This window comes from Odocoileus virginianus, chromosome 31, assembly GCF_023699985.2.
Source record: "Odocoileus virginianus isolate 20LAN1187 ecotype Illinois chromosome 31, Ovbor_1.2, whole genome shotgun sequence".
NCBI classification, from domain to species: domain Eukaryota; kingdom Metazoa; phylum Chordata; class Mammalia; order Artiodactyla; family Cervidae; genus Odocoileus; species Odocoileus virginianus.
Window position 1 is genome coordinate 40006834 of NC_069704.1, and position 19912 is coordinate 40026745.

General features: G+C 45.8%; 1 protein-coding gene and 1 non-coding gene across 2 annotated transcripts in view; one reads left to right on the top strand and one right to left on the bottom strand.

Annotated features, from left to right (window-relative positions):
* LOXL2 (lysyl oxidase like 2) overlaps window positions 1-19912 on the top strand; it is a 111297-nt gene that overhangs the window by 33209 nt on the left and 58176 nt on the right. Inside the window, exon 3 of the mRNA XM_070459652.1 lies at window positions 6734-6909. Within this exon, the coding sequence (XP_070315753.1) occupies window positions 6734-6909 (176 nt within the window). The remainder of the gene's footprint in view (window positions 1-6733; window positions 6910-19912) is intronic.
* Window positions 9888-10023, bottom strand: LOC139032526 (small nucleolar RNA SNORA2/SNORA34 family). Its single transcript, XR_011485065.1, has one exon. It is a non-coding gene; the product is annotated as a small nucleolar RNA SNORA2/SNORA34 family (small nucleolar RNA).

Sequence of the window (19912 nt, forward strand, 5' to 3'; positions counted from 1 at the left end):
GAAGCTGACTGCATTCCTTACTGTGATTCAAGTAAAAGCAGCAAAGATGTATTCGTACCTTTCTGTTGTTGCTGTTTAGTTGCTAAGTCATGTCTGACTCTTTTTCGACCCCATGGACTGTCATGCTAGGCTTTTGAAACCCATTTCCTGTCTTCTTTACAAAAACTCTGGATAACTTCTCCATCCTTTCACTTTTCTCCTTTTTTTTCTGCTTGCTGAGTGATCTAGAGGTAACATCAGATTTATGTTTTCTATTCCAGGCTCTCTAAGCCTGATTATTTTATAATAAATATTTTTCAATGACTTTGGGGTTTTTCTAGTGACATCTTTATTTTCTTTCTACCTAAACTTAAAATTTACCTGTCATCAGGTAAGATGGACATGATTTTTCCCCCATCGCCCACTCAACGGCTCAGGAGCTGGTATGAGGTAGCTAGAGAAGTGAGTTAGCATGGCTCACACTTTGCCATCCAAGGATGATGAATGGAGAAAAGTTCACAGGAGTAGAGGGAATTTTCAAGGGAATGATTAAAATCAAGGTCCATGAAGTCCAAGTTGGTAGGTAACAAGGTACTCCAGGAAGCCATTGAAGGACTGGGGAAAGCTGGTAGGATCAACAAATTGTGAGCTGAGATTGCAGTAGTAGAAGGAGTGTGCTAGAAAGGTGGGCTCGTGGATGCAGATACACACTAGAGCATTGAAATGGAGACTAGGGAAGGGGTGAGATAGTTTGTGATTCAAGGTCTAAGCTATGACCATGGGATACTAGCTGATGTAGGATAAGGAGAGTCATTGGAGAGAGGAGGTGTCCAACTAAGAGGACTGAAGGGTCCTTTCTGGGGATATTGAGACCATCAAGATTTAGGAAAGAATAGGTATCAAAGAGAACAAGGGAGAAAGAGATGCTAAAAAAAATTTTTAACTGTCCTGTCTCTAGGCCTTTAAGCATTATGCTGTCTATGTAAAGTGGTAGTTGGTTTATCCCAAGAGACCCTTTAGATGTAAAATATATTTGAATCTCATCAGCATCAGTTTAGGATTTTTAACATTGGGTGCATGGTGAACATTCAGTCAATATTAATTAACCATGATTCAGTTTGATTTGGAAGTCAGCTTTGCTCACCACTATACCACCAATGCTGATTCAGTTTGATTTTGAAAAATATTAAAAACAGTTGGCAAGGGACTTCTGTGGCAGTCCCGTGGTTGGAACTTTGTGCTCCCAATGCCGGGGGCGCAGATTTGATCTCTAGTTGGAGAACTAAGATCCCACATGCTGTGCAATGAGGCCAAAACAGAAAATAGTTGGCAAGTAGTACTTGGCATAGTGACCCATGCCCTGGGATGTGCTCTGATGGCATTTAGACGGCTCTTTGGATGAATCAGAGACACTGTAGGTGAACTTCTCAAGTTTAGCAATATAGTAATTAAACCAGGGAGAGCAACAGGGATAGTCCAGGTTTCCAGCCCAGCCTGATCTTTTCTCCCAAAGCATCTCTGAGCTCAGAGACCTCATGGGCCTTTAGAGAATTCTGGAGGGGACAGCTGCCCCATTTCTCACTCTCTGGATGGAATCACAGCCTCCCAAACCTCAGATATTTGCTCTCCTTTGTGTGTCTTCAGATTTGAGGTTTGATGTAATCCCCCCTCACCGTGTCATTCTTCAGATCAGAGTGATGAAGCCAGCAGATGACTCAGTGGGGCCCCGAAGCTCCTAGCTTGAAGCGTCTCCATTGCCTTGACAGCCATGGGAATGCTGCACTTCAAGTAGAATTATATTTATGATCTTTTCTCTCCAAATGATCTGTTAACTTGTTGGTACATCTCTTCATCTTTCATCGGGAGAAGCATCTTCTTAGGGTAAATGAGTGGGAGGAGTAAAATGAAGTTTTGTTTCTGATTATCTGGCATTTAAAAAAATTAATTATTAATTAATTAGACTGCATTGGGTCTTAGTTGCAACACACAGGATCTTCGTTGCATCATGAGGGGTCTTTTGTTGCGACACACAGACTCTAGTTTTGGTATGTGGGCTCAGTAGTTGTGACCCATGGGCTCCGTTGCCCTGTAGCGTGTGAGATCTTAGTTCCCCTACCAGGGATTGAACCCACATCCCCTGCATTGCAAGGCAGATTCCTAACCCCTGGAGCACCAGGGAAGTCCCTGACTGGCATTTTATGTCCAAAGTTTGGGCCCCATCTGTGTCCCTATGGCACTTCCCTAGACGCTCTCAGATGGCATGTACTGAACTGTTCCCAAACCACTGTGCACTCCAGCAGCAGACCTGGAAGTTGGTTGCTTTGGAATCAGAACAATTTAGTTGTTAGGCATTAAGCACACAGTGGGGAAAAAAATGTCATGAAATTAGGCCAAATTAGTTTACCTGGCATGGTGATGTCATCTTGGGCCAAGTAGAAATGAACATTCCCACTATCAAAGAAGGTAACTGGTGGGATTGTGTAGAAGGTAGACTTACTGGGAATGAGTTGAAGCTTCTTAAGAAAGCAGCTCTTTGGGGTAATAGCATTAGTGCTCCGGGGTGCTAATTTCAAATGAAAGTGAAAGTCACTCAGTTGCGTCCGATTCTTTGCAACCCCATGGACTGTAGTCCGCCAGGCTCCTCTGTCCATGGAATTCTCCAGGCGAGAATACTGGAATGGGTTGCCATTTCCTTCTCCAGGATATCTTCTGCACCCAGGGATTGAACCCTGGTTCAATCCGCCGCATTGCAGGCGGATTCTTTACCTTCTGAGCCAACAGGGTGCTAATTTCAAATGCTCCTTATCAAAAAATAAAACACGCCCTGGGGCATCTGTTTTGCAGCTCCTGCTGGTACTTTTAGCTCAGTCTTGTCCTGTTTCCCATCCCCTTAGCCAGGGTGGTTTCTCTCTCTGCAGATGGAATAAGGGCTCTGTTTCTTTTCTCCATCTCTGTCCACTCAGCAACTTTTCTGAAGACTGTTCCATAGAAGAGGCCCCGCTTCAAACGTGGAGGGTCTTTTCTGTTGCTAGTACTTAGCAAGACAAACTTTGGTTTGTTGTTGAAACAGCAATTGATTAGGGAGCATGTGTTTCAGTGGAGCTTGATGGCTTGGAAACGAAGCCAAATTGAGAAACCAGTTGGAAAACCTCAGCCCAGATGTTTTCAATAAGCCTTTTGTTTCCCCTCAATGCATCTGAGGTTCTCTCGTTTGAGCCCTGAGCTGCCATCTGTCATAGCAGATGCATTTCATCTGGGGCCTCGAAGTCCAGAGGCTGACCCGAGGTTCCCTCTGACCTTGAAGAACCTCAGATTTTCCTTGGTTTTCTCATCTTTACAATGGGAGTGTTTTTATCTGCTTTTTTATTGCAGCATGAAAGCAGCAGAAATCCTTTTTTTCTGACTTACTGGGAGGAGGAAGGAGAAAGGGAAGGTGAACACATAATCAGTTCAGTCGCTCAGTCGTGTCCAACTCTTTGCGACCCCATGAATCGCAGCACGCCAGGCCTCCCTGTCCATCACCAACTCCCGGAGTGTACTCAAATTCATGCCCATCGAGTCGGTAATGCCATCCAGCCATCTCATCCTCTGTCGTCCCCTTCTCCTCCTGCCCCCAATCCCTCCCAGCATCAGGGTCTTTCCAATGAGTCAACTCTCCGCATGAGGTGGCCCAAGTATTGGAGTTTCAGCTTCACCATCAGTCCTTCCAATGAACACCCAGGATTGATCTGCTTTAGGGTGGACGAACATAATAGCCACGTTCAAAATCTAATTGAATCTCCATGGCGACCTGTTTGTTAGTATCATTGTTTCCACTTGAGGAGTGGGCTTGGTGAAGTAGTTGACCTAGTCACATGCTGACCATGCCAGAGGCAGAGAGAATTTGTTGTTTTGTTTTGTTTTTGTGGCTGTTCCACATGGCATGTAGGGTGTTTATTTCCTGACCAGGAAGTGCACTTCCTCACTCGAAGTACAGAGTCTTAACCTTTGGACTACCAGGGAAGTCCTGATGCAGAGAGAATTTGAACCTAGGTTTTCTGACTCCACTCTACTGTAGAGTCCTCCTAGAGTCATGAGAAAAAGGAGAGTTTTGACTGTTTTCTTTCATTGTGTAGTGATGCTTATAAAAATCACTACTTGAAACCACTCTAGCACTTAAAATTTTTTTTAAATTTTAACGGTAGTAAAATATACATATAACATAAAATGTGCCATCTTAACGATTTTTCAGGATACAGTTCAGTACTGTTAAGTACATTCACAGTGTTATGAACCCACTTTTCATCTTGCAGAATTAAAACTCTATACCCATTAAATAACCACTCTTCAACCCCCCTAACCCAGCCCGTGGTAAACACCATTCTACTCTCTGTGATTGTGACCTCTCTCAGTACCTTAAGTATATGGAATCATACAGTATTTGCCTTTTCCCGACTGATTTATTTCACCTAGTATAAGGAATTCAAGGTTCATCCATGTTGTCGCAAGTGACAAAAATGTCTTTCCATTTTAAAGCCGAGTAATATTCCAGTGGACGTGTAGACTGCAGTTTGTCAGCGGACACTTAGGTTGCTTCTACCTTTGGGCTACTGTGAAAGATGCTGTGATGTACATGGGTGTGCAAATATCTCTTTGCCATCTTGCTTTCAGTTCTTTTGAATATATATATTCCCAGAAGTGGGAATTGTTAGATATATGGTAATTCTATTTTTAATTCGAGGAACCACCCTGTGTTCCTATAGGTGCTGCATTATTCTGATAGGGATAAAGTAAGATAAACAAATAGTTTAAAAATCCCACTAAGAGCTCATAGACAGAGAGGGAACTTTGGAAGACCCCTGTAAGTTAATGATCACTCAAGAAAGCAGATTTACTTCGCAAGAAAACCGTGCAATAGAAGCATGAGCCAGCCCTCAAGACAATAAAACAATGGCAGAAAAATGACGCCTGCATCCTGCCATTGGGGTCAGTAAGTTAATGATCCCTAGGTCATGCGCCTCTGTGCACACTTAGAACAAAAATATAGGAGAAAGAAGACATTCCGAAGTAGAAGACCCGCATTATGCTGAAACCTGACATGGCTCACCATATTTTAGCTTATGCTACTACCTTTTTGCTAATTAACATAGTACCGTGACAGGTTGGGCTGGTTGGGCCACAAAAGACAAAAATCTCCCCCACCTGCTGTGGAGGAGGAGCTGATGATAGAAGCCTGACATCTACTCAAGAATGAGGAAGAAGGTGGTCTTCTCCCCTCCTTGTTTTTCCTTTGACTATAAGAATGTAGCCTATCCAGCTCTTGGGGCATTGCTCCCTTGCCTGCCTGCTTGTGTCTCTCACAAGCATCTGATATTAGTTTATTGTTTTTTTTTTTTTGATTGGGGCAGGCACACAGTCCAGCATGCTGGATCTTAGTTCCCCACCCAGGGATCAAACCTGTGCCCCCTGCAGTGGGAGGTGGAGTCTTAACCAAAGAAGAAGTTGCAGCATCCTATATTATTAAATCCATCTCTTACCTATCACTTTGCCTCTCACTGAATTCTTTCTGCACCAGGATGTGAAGAGCCTGAGCTCCTCTGTTTCAGTGTTACATTTCGGCCAACAGTTCACAAGGGTTCCGATTTCCCCACATCCTTGCCAACACTTGTTATTTTCTGTTTTAGTTTTTGCTTTGTTAATAGCCATCCTAGTGGGTGTGAGCTTGTGTCTCATTGTGGTTAACCCTCTAGCGTTTTGCATTTGGAATTCCCTACTTACTATAAGTCAGGTGAATATGCACAGGAGGTGAGCAGAGACCCACCAGGGACTCCCAGATTGCCTGGCTACAAACCAGCCCTGCCTTCGCCTGACTTCTGAAATGTGAGGAGGAGGCTCTGTGGTTAGTCTTGCTGGACTGTCTCTGAATCAGGGGATGGGAAACATCAGGAAGTAGGAAGAGCACTGAAAGCACCAGGGTTTCGGGTTCAGAGAGATGACCTCACATTATGAGTTGCCTTCTGTGAGCATAACTAATACCATCACCATCATCATCATCATCATCATCACCATTTTAAAAAATATTCATTTTTGGCTGCTCTGGGTCTTCCTTGGTGCCCATGGGCTACTCTCTCATTGTGGTTTGCCAGCTCAGTAGTTGTGGCACACGGGCTTAGTTGCCCCGTGGCCTGTGGGATCTTCCCAGACCAGGAATTGAACTGGTGTCCCTGCACTGGCAGATGGATTCTCAACCACTGGACCACCAGGGAAGTTCATCATTACCATTTTTTTTAGTTAACTCTGGACTAACAATAAACGAGGCATGTGTCATGTATTATCTCTAATCTGCACATGGCCCTGCCATTGAAATGTCATTATTATCCCCACTTTACCAATGAGAAAAGGAAGCTTTGACCAGGGTTATGGAGCTAAGTGGCTGAGCCAGAATTAGTATCAAACAGCTTAGGGTCCAAAGTCCCTGTTTTTTGCATTATACCACGTTACTTCGGGTTTAAATCTGATTTCTATTCCGATCACTTTCAATCTGCCACATCCCTATATCACATCCCTCTGCCAGGGGAATCCAGGAGGGTCTTGAACTGTATGAAATATTTCAACACACCGAAAACCAATTGATGACCCCACACAGCTGCCAAAATTAGGGAAAATTCCTGTTTTTGTGTACATCATTGGTGCTCAAATGAGCCAAAGACTGAGCCCAAAGACTCAGAGCTACTCTGACGTGGATCTTTGCTTCTGTCTTCTCCGCTTCCTTCAGGGCCCATCTGGTTGGACAATGTCTACTGCACCGGCGGGGAGGCCACCCTTGCAGCCTGCTCCTCCAACGGCTGGGGGGTCACCGACTGCAAACACTCGGAAGATGTGGGCGTGGTGTGCAGCGAGAAGAGGATTCCTGGGTTCAAGTTTGACAATTCACTGGTCAACAACATAGAGGCAAGTCATGTGCTTGTTTTTTTTTTTTCAATTGAAGCATAGTTGACTTACTGTGTTGTGTTAGTTTCTGCTGTATGGCGAAGTGTTTTATATATATATATAAAACACACACACACATATATATATTCTTTTTCATACTTTTTTCCATTATAGTTTGTCACAGGATGTTGACTGTAATTCCCTGTCTATGGAATAGAATCTTTTTAAAATTTTTATTTATTTTTTAATTAAATTAAAAGCAATTTAATTTAAATTGCTTCACAATTTTATGTTGACTTCTGCCGTACAACAATGTGAATCAGTTACAATTAAGTACATATATTCCTTCCCTCTGAGCCTCCCTCCCCTCCCACCACCCCACCCCTCTAGGCCATCACAGAGCACCAAGCTGGGCTCCATGTTACACAGTGTGGCCTTGTTTATCCATCCCTAGTGTAATGGTTTGCATTTGCTAATCCCAGCCTCCCATTCCATCCCTTCCCCACCCTCCCCCCACCTTGGCAGCCACAAATCTTGAGTCTGTTTCTGTTTTGGGCATAGATTCGTTTTTGTGTCATATTTTACATTTCACATTTAGGTGATATCGTATGGTGTTTCTCTTTCTGATAAGTCCATGTGCTCTTGACAACTCTTTCATGTGAGTGTTTCCCTTCTTCCATTTAACGCACTTCTCACCTATGAGTCTAAGAAGTGTGTGTGATCACTTGGAGGGGCGGGACCTAAACTCATCATTTGGTGCCAGGGCAGTTGAGGAAGCATTTCTGAAGACGGGGATACCATCAGAAGCAGAGAACAGCTTAGACAAAGACACAGAGGCATAGAGCTCTCTGTGAACTGGGCATAAGCAGGTCGATACCACTCAAGAGTGTAGATCCTGAATCTGGAAATAGTGTGAAATGAAGGTAGAAAGGTGGCCATGAGAAGACTGCCATGTTCGGGAGCTTGCCCTTTGGGCTAGGAAAATGTATCAGCTAGCAACTGCAGTGTAACAAATTACCTCCCTGCTCCTTACATTTTGCAGCTTCAGACAACAAACATGGATTATCTCGAATAGTTTCTAAGGGTTGGGAATCCAGGCATCGTCAGCCAGTTGATTTTTCTCAGAACATCTCATGAGTTTGCAGTCATGTTGTCAACTAGGGCTGGGGACTCCTCTCCCAAGTCGACTCCCGTGGTTGCTGGCGGGCCTTAGCTCCCTTCTGGCCATCAGCTGGAGCCCTCTGGTCTTCTCCATACAATCGCCCTATAGGCTGCTAAAACATCCTTAAGATATGGTGGTTGTCTTTCTTTAGAGTGAATGACTCAAAAGAAAAAGAGAGAGAGGGAATGAAACATGGAAGCCATGTCTTTCATAATCTCATCTCAGAAGTGATGGTCCATCATTTCTGCTGTATTTTATTGGTCATTCATACCAACAGTATGCCTTGTGGGTAGATATTACCCAAAGATATGACTCCAGAAAGTAGTGGTATTGGGGGTCATATTGGAGGCTGGCTGTCATAGGAAAGTTGTCCCCTAACTAGTGGGGGATCAGAATCCCTTTTAAAATGCCCTGGAACCTCACTTCAAACCTCCTGAGTGAGGGTCTCCTACTATGAGAACAGCTTATTTTTTTAACTGTCTCAGATGATTCTGATGCTGCCAGCCCAAGTCAACATTTGGGAATGGCAAAAGGGCTTGTGACCCTTCTTCTATATTTATGGCTAAATTTGAGATTTATCTTTTTAACAAGTGCTCCAGTCAAAGAATAGAATGAACAAACATTTAATGCTCTCCTCTCTGTGGGGCTTAGGGCAGGCGGAGGAGGCAGCCAGGACTCCTTCCTCAAGGAATGTGCTGGATGTCACCCCCAAGGCACTACGGGATCTTCCATGAATCCAGGAATAGGAGCCTTTTCTGTGCTGTAGTTTCCAGCTGGCCTCAGACTAATGCAGAAGAGAGTTGATTCTTGAAATTGCCCTATTTGGGCTTCAGAGGAAGCTCTCCCCAGACTGTGGTCCTTACATTTTCCTCCCATGACTCACTCTGCCCCGCTCTTTCTCATATGCTCTGAGAACGCACTGAGAGGCTGGGAGCTGGTCCAGACCTGCTGACGGTGCGGAAAAGGGTCTCCACCTCTCTCACCCGGCAGCACTGAGACCACTTCTGGCTGACAGTCTTCAAATGCTGCTGTTTTATTTGGGATAACCAGGAGAGATGGTTACAGAGTTGATGTTGTGTATCTAGTGTTTTGGTTCCTGATGATAATCTTGCTTTATCATGAAGGCTGTAATTTGGAAGGTGGGCTTATCCAATCCAGTTTCATACTTTTCGTCGCCACTCTTTATATAACTTCATATGACGTAATTAGCCACCCCCTCATATGATGCATCTCATCTTTCCAATGAGATTGGAAGCTCCCAAAGGCAGGGGTTCCATCTAGTTTACCATTGTATCCAATAAAAGTAATGCTAGGTACCTAGAATTTTCTTCTCAGGAATGAAAACCAACATTACCCACTTAAGTGAAGAATTCGTCATTGTTGTTTAGTCACTGAGTTGTGTCTGACTCTTTTGCAACCCCATGGACCACCAGGCTCCTCTGTCCATGGAATTTCCCAGGCATGAATACTGGAGTGAGCTGCCGTTTCCTTCTCCAGGGGATTGAAACTGTCTCCTACTTGGCAGGCAGATTCTTCACCACTGAGCCACCTGGGAAGGCAGGTGAAGAAGATCCTATGATAAAATATCAAACTAAATAGCAATCAGAAATGCACAGAAGCACATCATTCCTTCATAGTATTACCTTGCCTAATAGGACTATGAATTTATGTGTGAATTTTTTTTTTTTTGGATCCACAGCATTTTTTTTTTATAGTAATTGGATTTAGCAGTGTTATAATTCTAATGAGCAAGTTAAATCAGGGATCTCTGAATCTTGGAATCCCAATATTAATCAACTACAAATAAGTATTAGCCCATATCTATCATCAATGACTGAAATGTTTCTTTCTAATGAGTTGATCATTCCATTATGAAAGTTCTGAAGTGGCCAACAGATCATAGATAGAGACTTCTTCAGCCTTCTGCTTGAAACAATCACTGCAGCAAACTGCTGGCCTTGATTCAAGGTCAAATGTGTGACATCTTTCATGGGCTTTTGTTCGTCCTACAACCTTGGGATAATCTACTTGGATTGTCAAGCGAAGATCTAGGCTTCCAGGCATGAGAAAGTCACTGCTAGCATGAATCAAAAGTGGATAGACCAAAATGCCAGTGGGTTTTGGACTGGAAAAATCAGAAAACCCATCTGCCACTAGGGGAAAAAAAAGAAGTTCTGAAGAAGAACTCTGTGAAGGGCACTTCAACAGAGAAGTGTTTATGAAATTACCTCTAGGGTCCAATTCTAATGCTTAGCATTTAAAGGGGAAATAAGGGATTTCTCTGGTGGTGCAGTGGCTAAGACTCCATGCTCCCAGTGCAGAAGGCCTGGGTTCAACCCTTGATCAGGGAACTACATCCCATATGCCACAACTAAGAGTTCACATGCCACAACTAAGGATCCTGCATGGTGCAACGAAGATCAAAGATAGACTCAGCCAAATAAATAAATAAATAAATAATTTTTTAATAAAGGGGAAATAAGATAGGTCACAGAGAAATTAAAACCTTCGTTGCCTGGAAAAGGCAGAGAAATGACCGGGGGGAAAATTTATTAGAGAGAACTTTCTTATTGTGGAAGGGCTGAGAGTCCATGATAGGAAAGCTTAGCACCTATCTCTATTCTGGACGTTTATTTGTTGGGGGTCTGCTGTGCACACATCACAGTCTGGGACACCACTGGGGTAAGTAAACGTGATGCTTGCTCTCAAGCCCTTATAACCCTAGAAGATAAGCTGCATGCCTTGGGGAAAGCTGGAAGATCATTCCAGGGCAAGTAACCTATATCCTAAGTGAGTTTACAGTAATCCAGAGAGGGTTAGCTGGGAGGTGTCTGGTTTCAAGGGCTAGATGACTTCCACAGCCTCTAAACTTTGCATTTTCCTAGAAGGCCTCCCTCTTGCTGTCATACAAATCAGACTGGTTACCAGGGACCAGACACTGGAGCTTTCCTGTCTAGCTGGGGATGCTGTGAGAATTTTCAGTTGGTGAGCAGTCCCCTGTAACCTCTTCCCTTTGGTATCTGCTTAAAGTATGTGATGAATGGGCCTAGATCTCAGGGTGTCTGACCAGAACTTCAGAGAGCTGCCAGAAGATTCTTCTATCCAGGACTTTGTGGCTAAGCTTATGCTTATGGGCAGGGTTGGCCTGATGGGTAGGGAGCCACCCAGACTACCTACAAGGGATATTTGTGGGATGTGACAAGTTTCTCCGAAATACCTCATGTAATAGCTGTCAGTAGCTGAAGTCATGGAATCATTCCTCTTGGCTAGAGAAATGTCCCGTGTTAGATGTGTGTGGACCAGGGAAGTGTTGTTGTTGTTGAGTTGCTAAGTTGTTTCTGACTCTGGGATCCTGTGGACTACAGCATGTCAGCCCTCCCTGACCTGACTATCTCCTGGAGCTTGCCTAAGTTCATGTCTATGGAGTTGGTGATGCTGTCTAACCATCTCATCCTCTGCTTCCTTCTTCTCCTTTTGCTTTCGATCTTTCCCAGCATCAAGGTCTTTTCCACTGAGTTGGCTCTTCATATCATGTGGCCAAAGTACTGGAGCTTCAGCTTCAGCATCAGTCCTTCTAATGAATATTCAGGACTGATTTCCTTTAGGATTGACTGGCTTGATCTCCTTGCTGACCAAGGGACTCTCAAGAGTATTCTCCAATGCCACAATTCGAAAGCATCAATTCTTTGGCACTCAGCCTTCTTCATGGTCCAACTCTCACATCCATACATGACTACTGGAAAAATCATAGCTTTGACTAGATGAACCTTTGTCAGCAAAGGGATGTCTCTGCTTTTTAATACACTGTCTAGGTTTGTCATAGCTTTTCTTCCAAGGAGCAAGTGTCTTTTAATTTAATGGCTGCAATCACCATCTGCAGTGATTTTGCAGCCCAAGAGAATGAAATTTGTCACTGTTTCCACTTTTCCCCCTTCTATTTGCCATGAAGTGATGGGACCAGATGCCGTATCTTAGCTTTTTGAATGTTGAGTTTTAAGCTAACTTTTCACTCTCCTCTGTCACCCTCATCAAGAGACTCTTTAGTTCCTTTTGCTTTCTGCTATTAGAGTGGTATCATCTGCATATCTGAGGTTGTTCATATTTCTCCCAGCAGTCTTGATTCCAGCTTGTGAGTCTGGATCCAGTCAGACATTTTACATGATGTACTCTGCACATAAGTTAAATAAACAGGGTGGATTGAGAGCATGGAGTCTTAGACACTGAACCATCAGGGAAGTCTTGGAATGTGTTTGGGATGAATATAAGGTTCTATATCAAGGTTCATGAGGAAGAAAAAGAAAAAAACAGCTATAGAGCGAAAGCCAGGGAAAGAGACTGAAAGTGTTGATTGTGTTTAAAAGATCCCTGAAACTGATAGGTTGCGTGAAGGCTCAGTATAAGCCAATGGTATAGTATGGCTGCTAGAAAAGTGCGTGTAAACTGGTACACTTGGCTGAGGGGAGGGGGACACTTTTCCTAAACTCTTCGCTTTTTGGACCAAGAAGCGAGTGAAGTTCCAGGGCCATCTCTTAACTAAGTCATCCAGAGTAAGGGCCAGCCAGGTGGAGACAGGTCTGGAAACTACATCGCATGAGGAAATGAAGACATTGTGTTAAGAAAAGAGATAAGATGGGAGAGATGTTGGTTCTCTTCAAATATTGAAGTTCTACCATGGGAAGAGCGTTTGTAATTTGTTCTAACTCCCAGAACTAAGATGAATGGGGAGGGATTGGGGTGTAGATTTCAGCTGAATGTGAAAACTCTTTAAGGCTGAGTGATGGGGCTACACATTTCAACACCGTCTGAGGACTCTGTAACACAGGAGACAAGCTGCCCTGTGAGTGGTGAGCTCCTTGTCCCCATTGTAGTTTAAGCAGGAACTGGATGAGCTCCTGCAAGGAATATGGTAGCCAAATCCCTACATGGGAAGGACATGGGATGAGGTGATTACCAAGTTCTAAGACCCCATGTTTATCTGCATCTCTGAAAGTGCACCCAGCCAGCCCACACAGGGGTGCACCCTAGCTGACTACCGGCAGTGACTGCCATTGTATGTCAAACTCACCCTATGGCTCAGTGGTAAAGAATCTGCTTGCAGTGCAGGAGAGCCAGGAGATGCGAGTTCGATCCCTAGGTCAGGAAGATCTCCTGGAGGAGGAAACGGCAACCTACTCCAATATTCTTGCCTGGGAAAGCCAATGGACAGAGGGGCCTGGGGGATACAGTCCATAGGGTTGCAAAGAGCCGGACTCAACTGAGCGCACACACACACACACACACACACACACACACACGACCTTGTGTGAATTGGGGTCATGCCTGTTACACACACACACACACACACACACACGCATGACCATTATGTGAATTGGGGTCATGCCTGTTATACACACACACGCACGCACGCAGAGAAAGGATGTCTGCTAGTGTGTGTTCTCATGTTTTCTCTCGACCTCTGGCACATCATGACTTTGGCCTTGAAAGCAGACACTTTCCACCCTCACTGTTCTGCATCACAGTGAAAATTAAAGCCCCACCTCCCCTCGATGTCCCCCAGGTGGGACTCATAAATTCAAAAGTGGCCAAGCGTGAAGAGTCAAGTTAATGACTTCTCTGTGTCTTGTGACCCCAGGCACAAAAGATCAGTCTAATGAAGATCACAGAGACACCCCCGTCTCTTCTCACCCTTATTTTGAATGGGCGTGACCAGGTTCTAGCATATCCACCCTCGTAGATGCCTGGAGGTTGAAGACAGATCACAGACCATTAGAGATGACCCTCACAGGCTTGTGCCTTCTCCAGAGCACATTGAAATTTCCCCAAGCAGTGAGTGGAAGAAAACGGCATCCGTCTAGACCAAGCTCATCCCACTCTGGGATGCCAGAGGCGTGAGTCACTAAACCCTGGGGCCTGGAGGATGGAATTTCACTCCATGAGCTAACTGTGCTTCCGTGGACTCCTACATCTGCCTGGGGCATCCTCAGGGGCCCCCGACACTTCATAAATTCCCTTCTAGAGGAGGGGAAAAGTGCTTCTTCTTCGGAGGGATGACCCCACCCAGGGAGAGTTTGGCCAGAGCACAGAGCAAGTCCACTCCCTTCTTTAAGATGAGTTGGTTGATTTTGATCCCTTCCAGCTATGACAGTCTGTAATCCAGAGTGACAGTGGTTTCTCCTTCAGAATGGCACAGCGTGCATTCATCGTTTACAAGGGGGTTTAAACAATCTGTAGGGGGGAAAATCAGATGATTTCTGGAAAAGTGCATGTAGACTATAAAACATTATAAGAGATTTGCCTTACTGCTGATTCACCAGCCTGGGTTCATTTCTTCCAGAAAATTAACCGAGCAGGATCTCCATTCTCCCCTTTTCTGTGGTCTAAGTTTTAGACCCCAGAGTGGGAGGCAGGACCCCTGAGTTCTGACCCCTTTGGAGCCTGAGACTTGCAACTATATGTCCAGAGGGACTGACCTTTCTTGGGTCCCTGGACACCTCACTGTAAAACAGAATTTTACACAGGGGGAAATAAAATGAGTCCTGGGCCAATTCTCAAAACCCTTCAAAAGAGGAAAGCAGGAGCAAATAATAAATGTTCAATACTGTTGGTTTCAAGTGCATAAATCTTTTCTAAACCTATAAAACAGAGCTCCAAGCAAACCTCCCAGGAGTTCAGAGGCTCTTAAACTGAGAGGCTTTGTTTCCTGTCTGTGGCTGTGGACAAGTTGGAAAAAGCATTAGATAAGGGGAGATTACAAATCCAGATGCCCTTGTGAGCAGCCGTCCCTGCTCTGGCCCGTCTGCACATTGCTAAGTCATGTGCTCATAGAGAGGCTCATGGCTGGGGCCGGGTGCTGTTAGGTCAGGGAACATAACAGGTCTTTTCCTTTTCTTCAGCCTCCCCACCTCACTTTCTTCTCTACTCATTTTTTAAAACTTATTTTTTATTTTTGGCTGCTCTGGGTCTTCGTTGCTGCATGTGGGCTCTGTCTAGTTGTGGTAGGGGGGCTTCCCCTTGTGGTGGCTTCTCCTGTTGCAGAGCACAGGCTCTAGGGTGCACGGGCTTCAGTAGTTGTGGTGCATGAGTTTGGTTGCCCTGCGACATGTGGGATCTTCCCAAACCAGTGATCAAACCCGCGTGTCCTGCATTGGCAGGCAAATTCCCAACCCCTGGACCACCAGGGAAGCCTCTACCATTTTTGAAAGGCTCTTTTGCCAAAGCAGTTAGGTTCCCAGAACTGATTAGAAATCCTCCAGCTGTGAGATTTAAGGGTGGCCTATGGGCTTTTCTGGGGGCTCAGATGGTAAAGAATCTGCCTCCAGTGCTAGAGATCTGGGTTCGGCTCCTGGGTCAGGAAGATCCCCTGGAGAAGGGAATGGCTACTCATTCCAGTATTCTTGCCTGGAAAATTCCATGGACAGAGAAGCCTGGTGGGCTACAGTCCATGGGGTTGCAAAGAGTCGGACACGACTTAGCGACTAATGCATACATCCTCTGAGTGGCCTCAGAGCCCCAGTTTCTCCTTTGTGACAGCAGGCAGCCCAGGAGGTCTGGAGGGGCCAGGAGGAGGATGAGGATGGAGCTGGGAGGAGAATATTCACTTCCAATGGTGGGGGCATCCGGTACCCACTCCCTCCACACTCTCACACTACTGGAAGGACCCGGAGACCTGAAAAACCTCTTTCTTCTGCTCTTAACCACAGGGACGAGGCTGTTGTGCATTTTTTAAATTCCAGGAGTCCAGGTTTTTATTAGTCACAGTTAACTGCCAAATGCTTCAGGGCTTTCCCCCCAGCAGCAACCTTATCTCCCCAGCATCTGGGGGCTCTTGAGGGTGGAAGCCTGAAGCCAGGAAAGGGGTAATTAACTCTTTATGCTAAGTCACTTCAGTCATGTTCGACTCTGTGCGACCCTATGGCCTGTAGCCTGCCAGGCTTCTCTGTCCATGGGATGCTCCAGGCAGGAATACTGGAGTGGGTTGCTATTTCTTACTCCAGGGGATCTTCTCAACTCAGGGATCGAACCTAGGTTTCCTACATTAAAGGCAGATTCTTTACCATCAGAACCACTAGGGAAGCCCATAAGTAACTCTAGAAAGGTCCAAACACTTCCCAGCCAGGAATTTAACCCCCTACTCCCCATCAGAGAGGAGGCGCAGCAGATTGCATTGGGCGGTTTAGGAAAGAAAGGTGGGTCTGTTTTCATCTCTGTGCAGTTTAGAGGGTGGTGGTCCCTCCAAGCTAAATATAGCCCTACTTCCCCGGACGGCTGCTGCGTAGCTGGCCGGCTTCCCTCTGCGGCAGAAGGAGTGGTAGCAAGTGGGCAGTTTGTGTTGGACCCTTCAGTAAGTGGGTAGAGGACCACGGTGGGAGCCCACAGCGTCTGCCCAACTGTCAAGCTGGACCATCACATATTACTCTCCTGGGTTTTCTCTCCCTGCCTACAGGGAGCTTGGGCAAGAAGAGGTATTATATATGCCCTGTCTGGTGCTAACATTCCATGATTCTGTTTATCGAGAGCCTTGACATGGTCTGGGCTCACCAGCCACCACAGGGGCACAAGAGAAGGAGTTCGAGGGTGACCTATTTTTCACCACATCCAAGAAGCAAGAGGGCATTTATGCAGCTAACAGAACAGAATATTCGAAACTGGGCACATCCTGGCCAACTTGGGAGCCCTGACTCCTGGCCAGTGTACGCACAACCCTTTGAAAATCATAAACACCATTATAATTGCTTATAAGCTGAAAGAAATAGGTAATGTTTTACTTACTCGTTAGATGAAATTGGTGACTAAGTAGCCTTATAATTTGTTTTAGATGAAATAAATGAATGGTAATATGTACTCCAACTGTAAATTTTAAAAAATTAATTAATTTTTGGCTGTTCTGAGTCTTTGTTGCTCTGAGCAGGCTTTTTCTAGTTTCGGCAAGGAGGGGCCTATTCTCTCATTGTGGTGCATAGGCTTCTCATTGCAGTGGTTTCTCCTGTGGTAGAGCACAGGCTCTAGGGGCTTGGGCTTCAGTAATTGAGGCCCTAGAGCTCAGGTTCAGCGCTTGTGGCACAGGGGCTTAGTGGCCCCATGGCATGTGAGATCTTCCTGGACCAGGAATTGAACTGGTGTCCCTGGACTCTTAACCACTGGACCACCAGGGAAGTCCTGTACTCCGACTTTGAACAGTGTGGATGGGATGGTAAATTGTGTGGCAGTTTCAAAAGGGAGAGGTTCATGGGGAGAGATTCATGGGAGGGATTCTCTATGGAAGAAGTAGGGGCTTGAGCTGGGCTGGAGAAAGCTTCTCTCTGCCCTGGTTGAGAAGGTCTTTTCTGTAGGGTGGGGCTTCTGATATGACTAGGGTAGAGGGTGGTGACAAAGGGACCAGGTGACACCTTAGAGTTAGCCACGCCAGAGGGGTCAGTGACAATGAATGCCCCTGCCCCAGGTCCAAGCGGCTGTTGCTAAGGCAGCTGGAGGCTGTCTGTTCATTCATTCATTCAGTACAGTTTAATTGATCACCAGATTCTATGCTGGGTACTGGGAATCACTGATGATATTCAAGGACAGTCTCACCGTCCTGAAGTTTGCTGTCCAGTAGTGGAGAAAGGGGCTTCCCTGGTGGCTCAGATGATAAAGAATCCGCCTGCAATGCAGAAGAGCAGAGTTCTATCCCTGGGTTAGGAAGATCCCCTGGAGAAGGGAATGGCTACCCACGCCGGTATTCTTGCCTGGAGAATCCCATGGACCGAGGAGCCTGGCGGGCTACAGTCCACAGGTCCAAAGTCAGACACAGCTGAGCAACTGACACACACACAGTGCAGTCATTACTTTGCCACCATGGTGATGGTTGCTAGGAGGAGAGGCATCAGGCGCCCCACCTGGGAGTGGGCCAGGCGGTTTGGCCAGGTCCACAGACTTGCTTGGTCTGTGGCCTCGGCACTCCTGCTGGCTTAGAGGGACCAATTGCAGGCACAGGTGTCGTGCCAGCTTCCTGCGGTCAGCAGCTCTTGCCCGGTCTCCAAGGAAGCAGCCTCTGTTACCTGCTCCACTGCTTTCAGGTTGGAAAATGAAACAGAGCATTTGATTCTCCTGCAGCGTTGCAAAGCTCTTGATTTATAGAAGGGCCCAGACTGCCAGCTTTCTCCTTCACTGGTTCGGCACGACCTCAGCTCTGGTGCCACTCCCATCCCGACCCCCTCCACCCAGGCAGGTCTCCATCACACAATGCTGAGCAACGGAAATCACTGCACTGCTTTCCCTCTTCTCTTTCATCCATCTGGCCCAGTTGGAATCACTGGCTCGAGAATGTTCCCAGGAACTTCTTAGGCTGTGAATTTCAGATTTGATCATCAAAAGGGGATAATTACAGCGTAGCCAGCCTCTTCCAGTACAGCATGTCTCATGCTGTTTACAGATGTTACCCATTTGGATAAACTGACTGAACACGTGCTGATGGTCAGATCAGCTTTTAATTCCATTCAATAGCTATTTAATAGTCTCAGATTTCTAGGGGGAAGAGGGGAGGGTGTTAAATAGCTCAGATGGCAGGAGATCAAATGGATAAAGTGCAGCTATCTCCTTGTCCATCGGTAAGTCACACAAGAAGTGCTTATGCTGTGAAGAGAGGCAAGCCTCGATGTTTGTTTTGCATTAAGCAAAGAATAAAGAGAGTCTTTGTTACATTTCTGGCTTGAGAACTCAGCATTTCTAGTTAAACTGCTTTCCTGTAATTGGATTTTTTAAAATGATTATTATTAGTAGTTTATTACAGAAATATGTGAGGACCCACTGTATGTTGTGTCTGGTGTGAGTTGCCGTGAGGAATACAGGAATGAATAAAAAACAGGTCTGTCCTCGAGAGACTCACAGTCTGATGAGGTGGCAGAACTCGTGGAAAGATCAACACTACAAGATAGTCAATATAAGCCAAGGATAAACTGAGGGACTCAGAAAGCAAATGCTAGAGAATAAAGAAGTCAAATCTGTGTGGATGAGATATTTGAGGCAGGAAGGGCTTCATGGAAGAGAGGATACTGTCTTTCCCCATCTGCCATGAGTGACTACAAGAGACTTGCTGATCTGGTTGACTAATGTCAACCTCACACAGTTCCTGGGACTGGTATCCTTCAGCTGGTATTCTTCAAATGATTGAATGAGTGAGATTGTTTCTAAGGGTCAGGAGGATGCTCACTGGTGGAGAGAAAGCAAAAAAAGAAAGAAGCAGCTTGATGCTTGTGTTAAAAGAGTGATGCCAGCCTGGCAAGAAGGGATGCTCAAGGCTGGAGAAAGGACAGGGAGGGGACAGGCGGGTCTGATCGGGAAGGCTCTTGACCTGGAGTATAAGACCTCGGAGAGCCACGGGAAGATTTTCAGCCAAACACATGAGCACACAGTGGTCAGCTGGATGGATATGCCAGCCACGTTTGAGGAGGACTGGGTCAGTCATTCATCTGCCCTGAAGAAACAGAATTGTGATGTTCTTCTCTTACTTCCACAATTCTCACTGCACACCTGCCTGGACCATACAAATGGGAAGGAGATGGAAGGGTAGCAAAAGCATGCCTGGGGCAGAATGAGCCATAAGAGCAAGGAAGAGAGAGGGAGCAAGAGGCTTGCAGGCTACAAACTGGGGGGGCATTGCCTCGCTCAGTGAGAAGAGGGAAGACCAAGGGCATCCTGGGTGCGTTTGGTGTAAGGTGCTGACGAAGTTGCCAAGGTGGCCCCTGGGAAAATGGATCTCTATCTGGAAGCCCATTTTTTAACAATAGCTGCATAGGGGCTTCCCTGGAGGCTCAGTGGTAAAGAATCTGCCTGCCAGTGCAGGAGACAGATCCCTGGTCTGGGAAGATCCCACATGCCGCAGAGCAA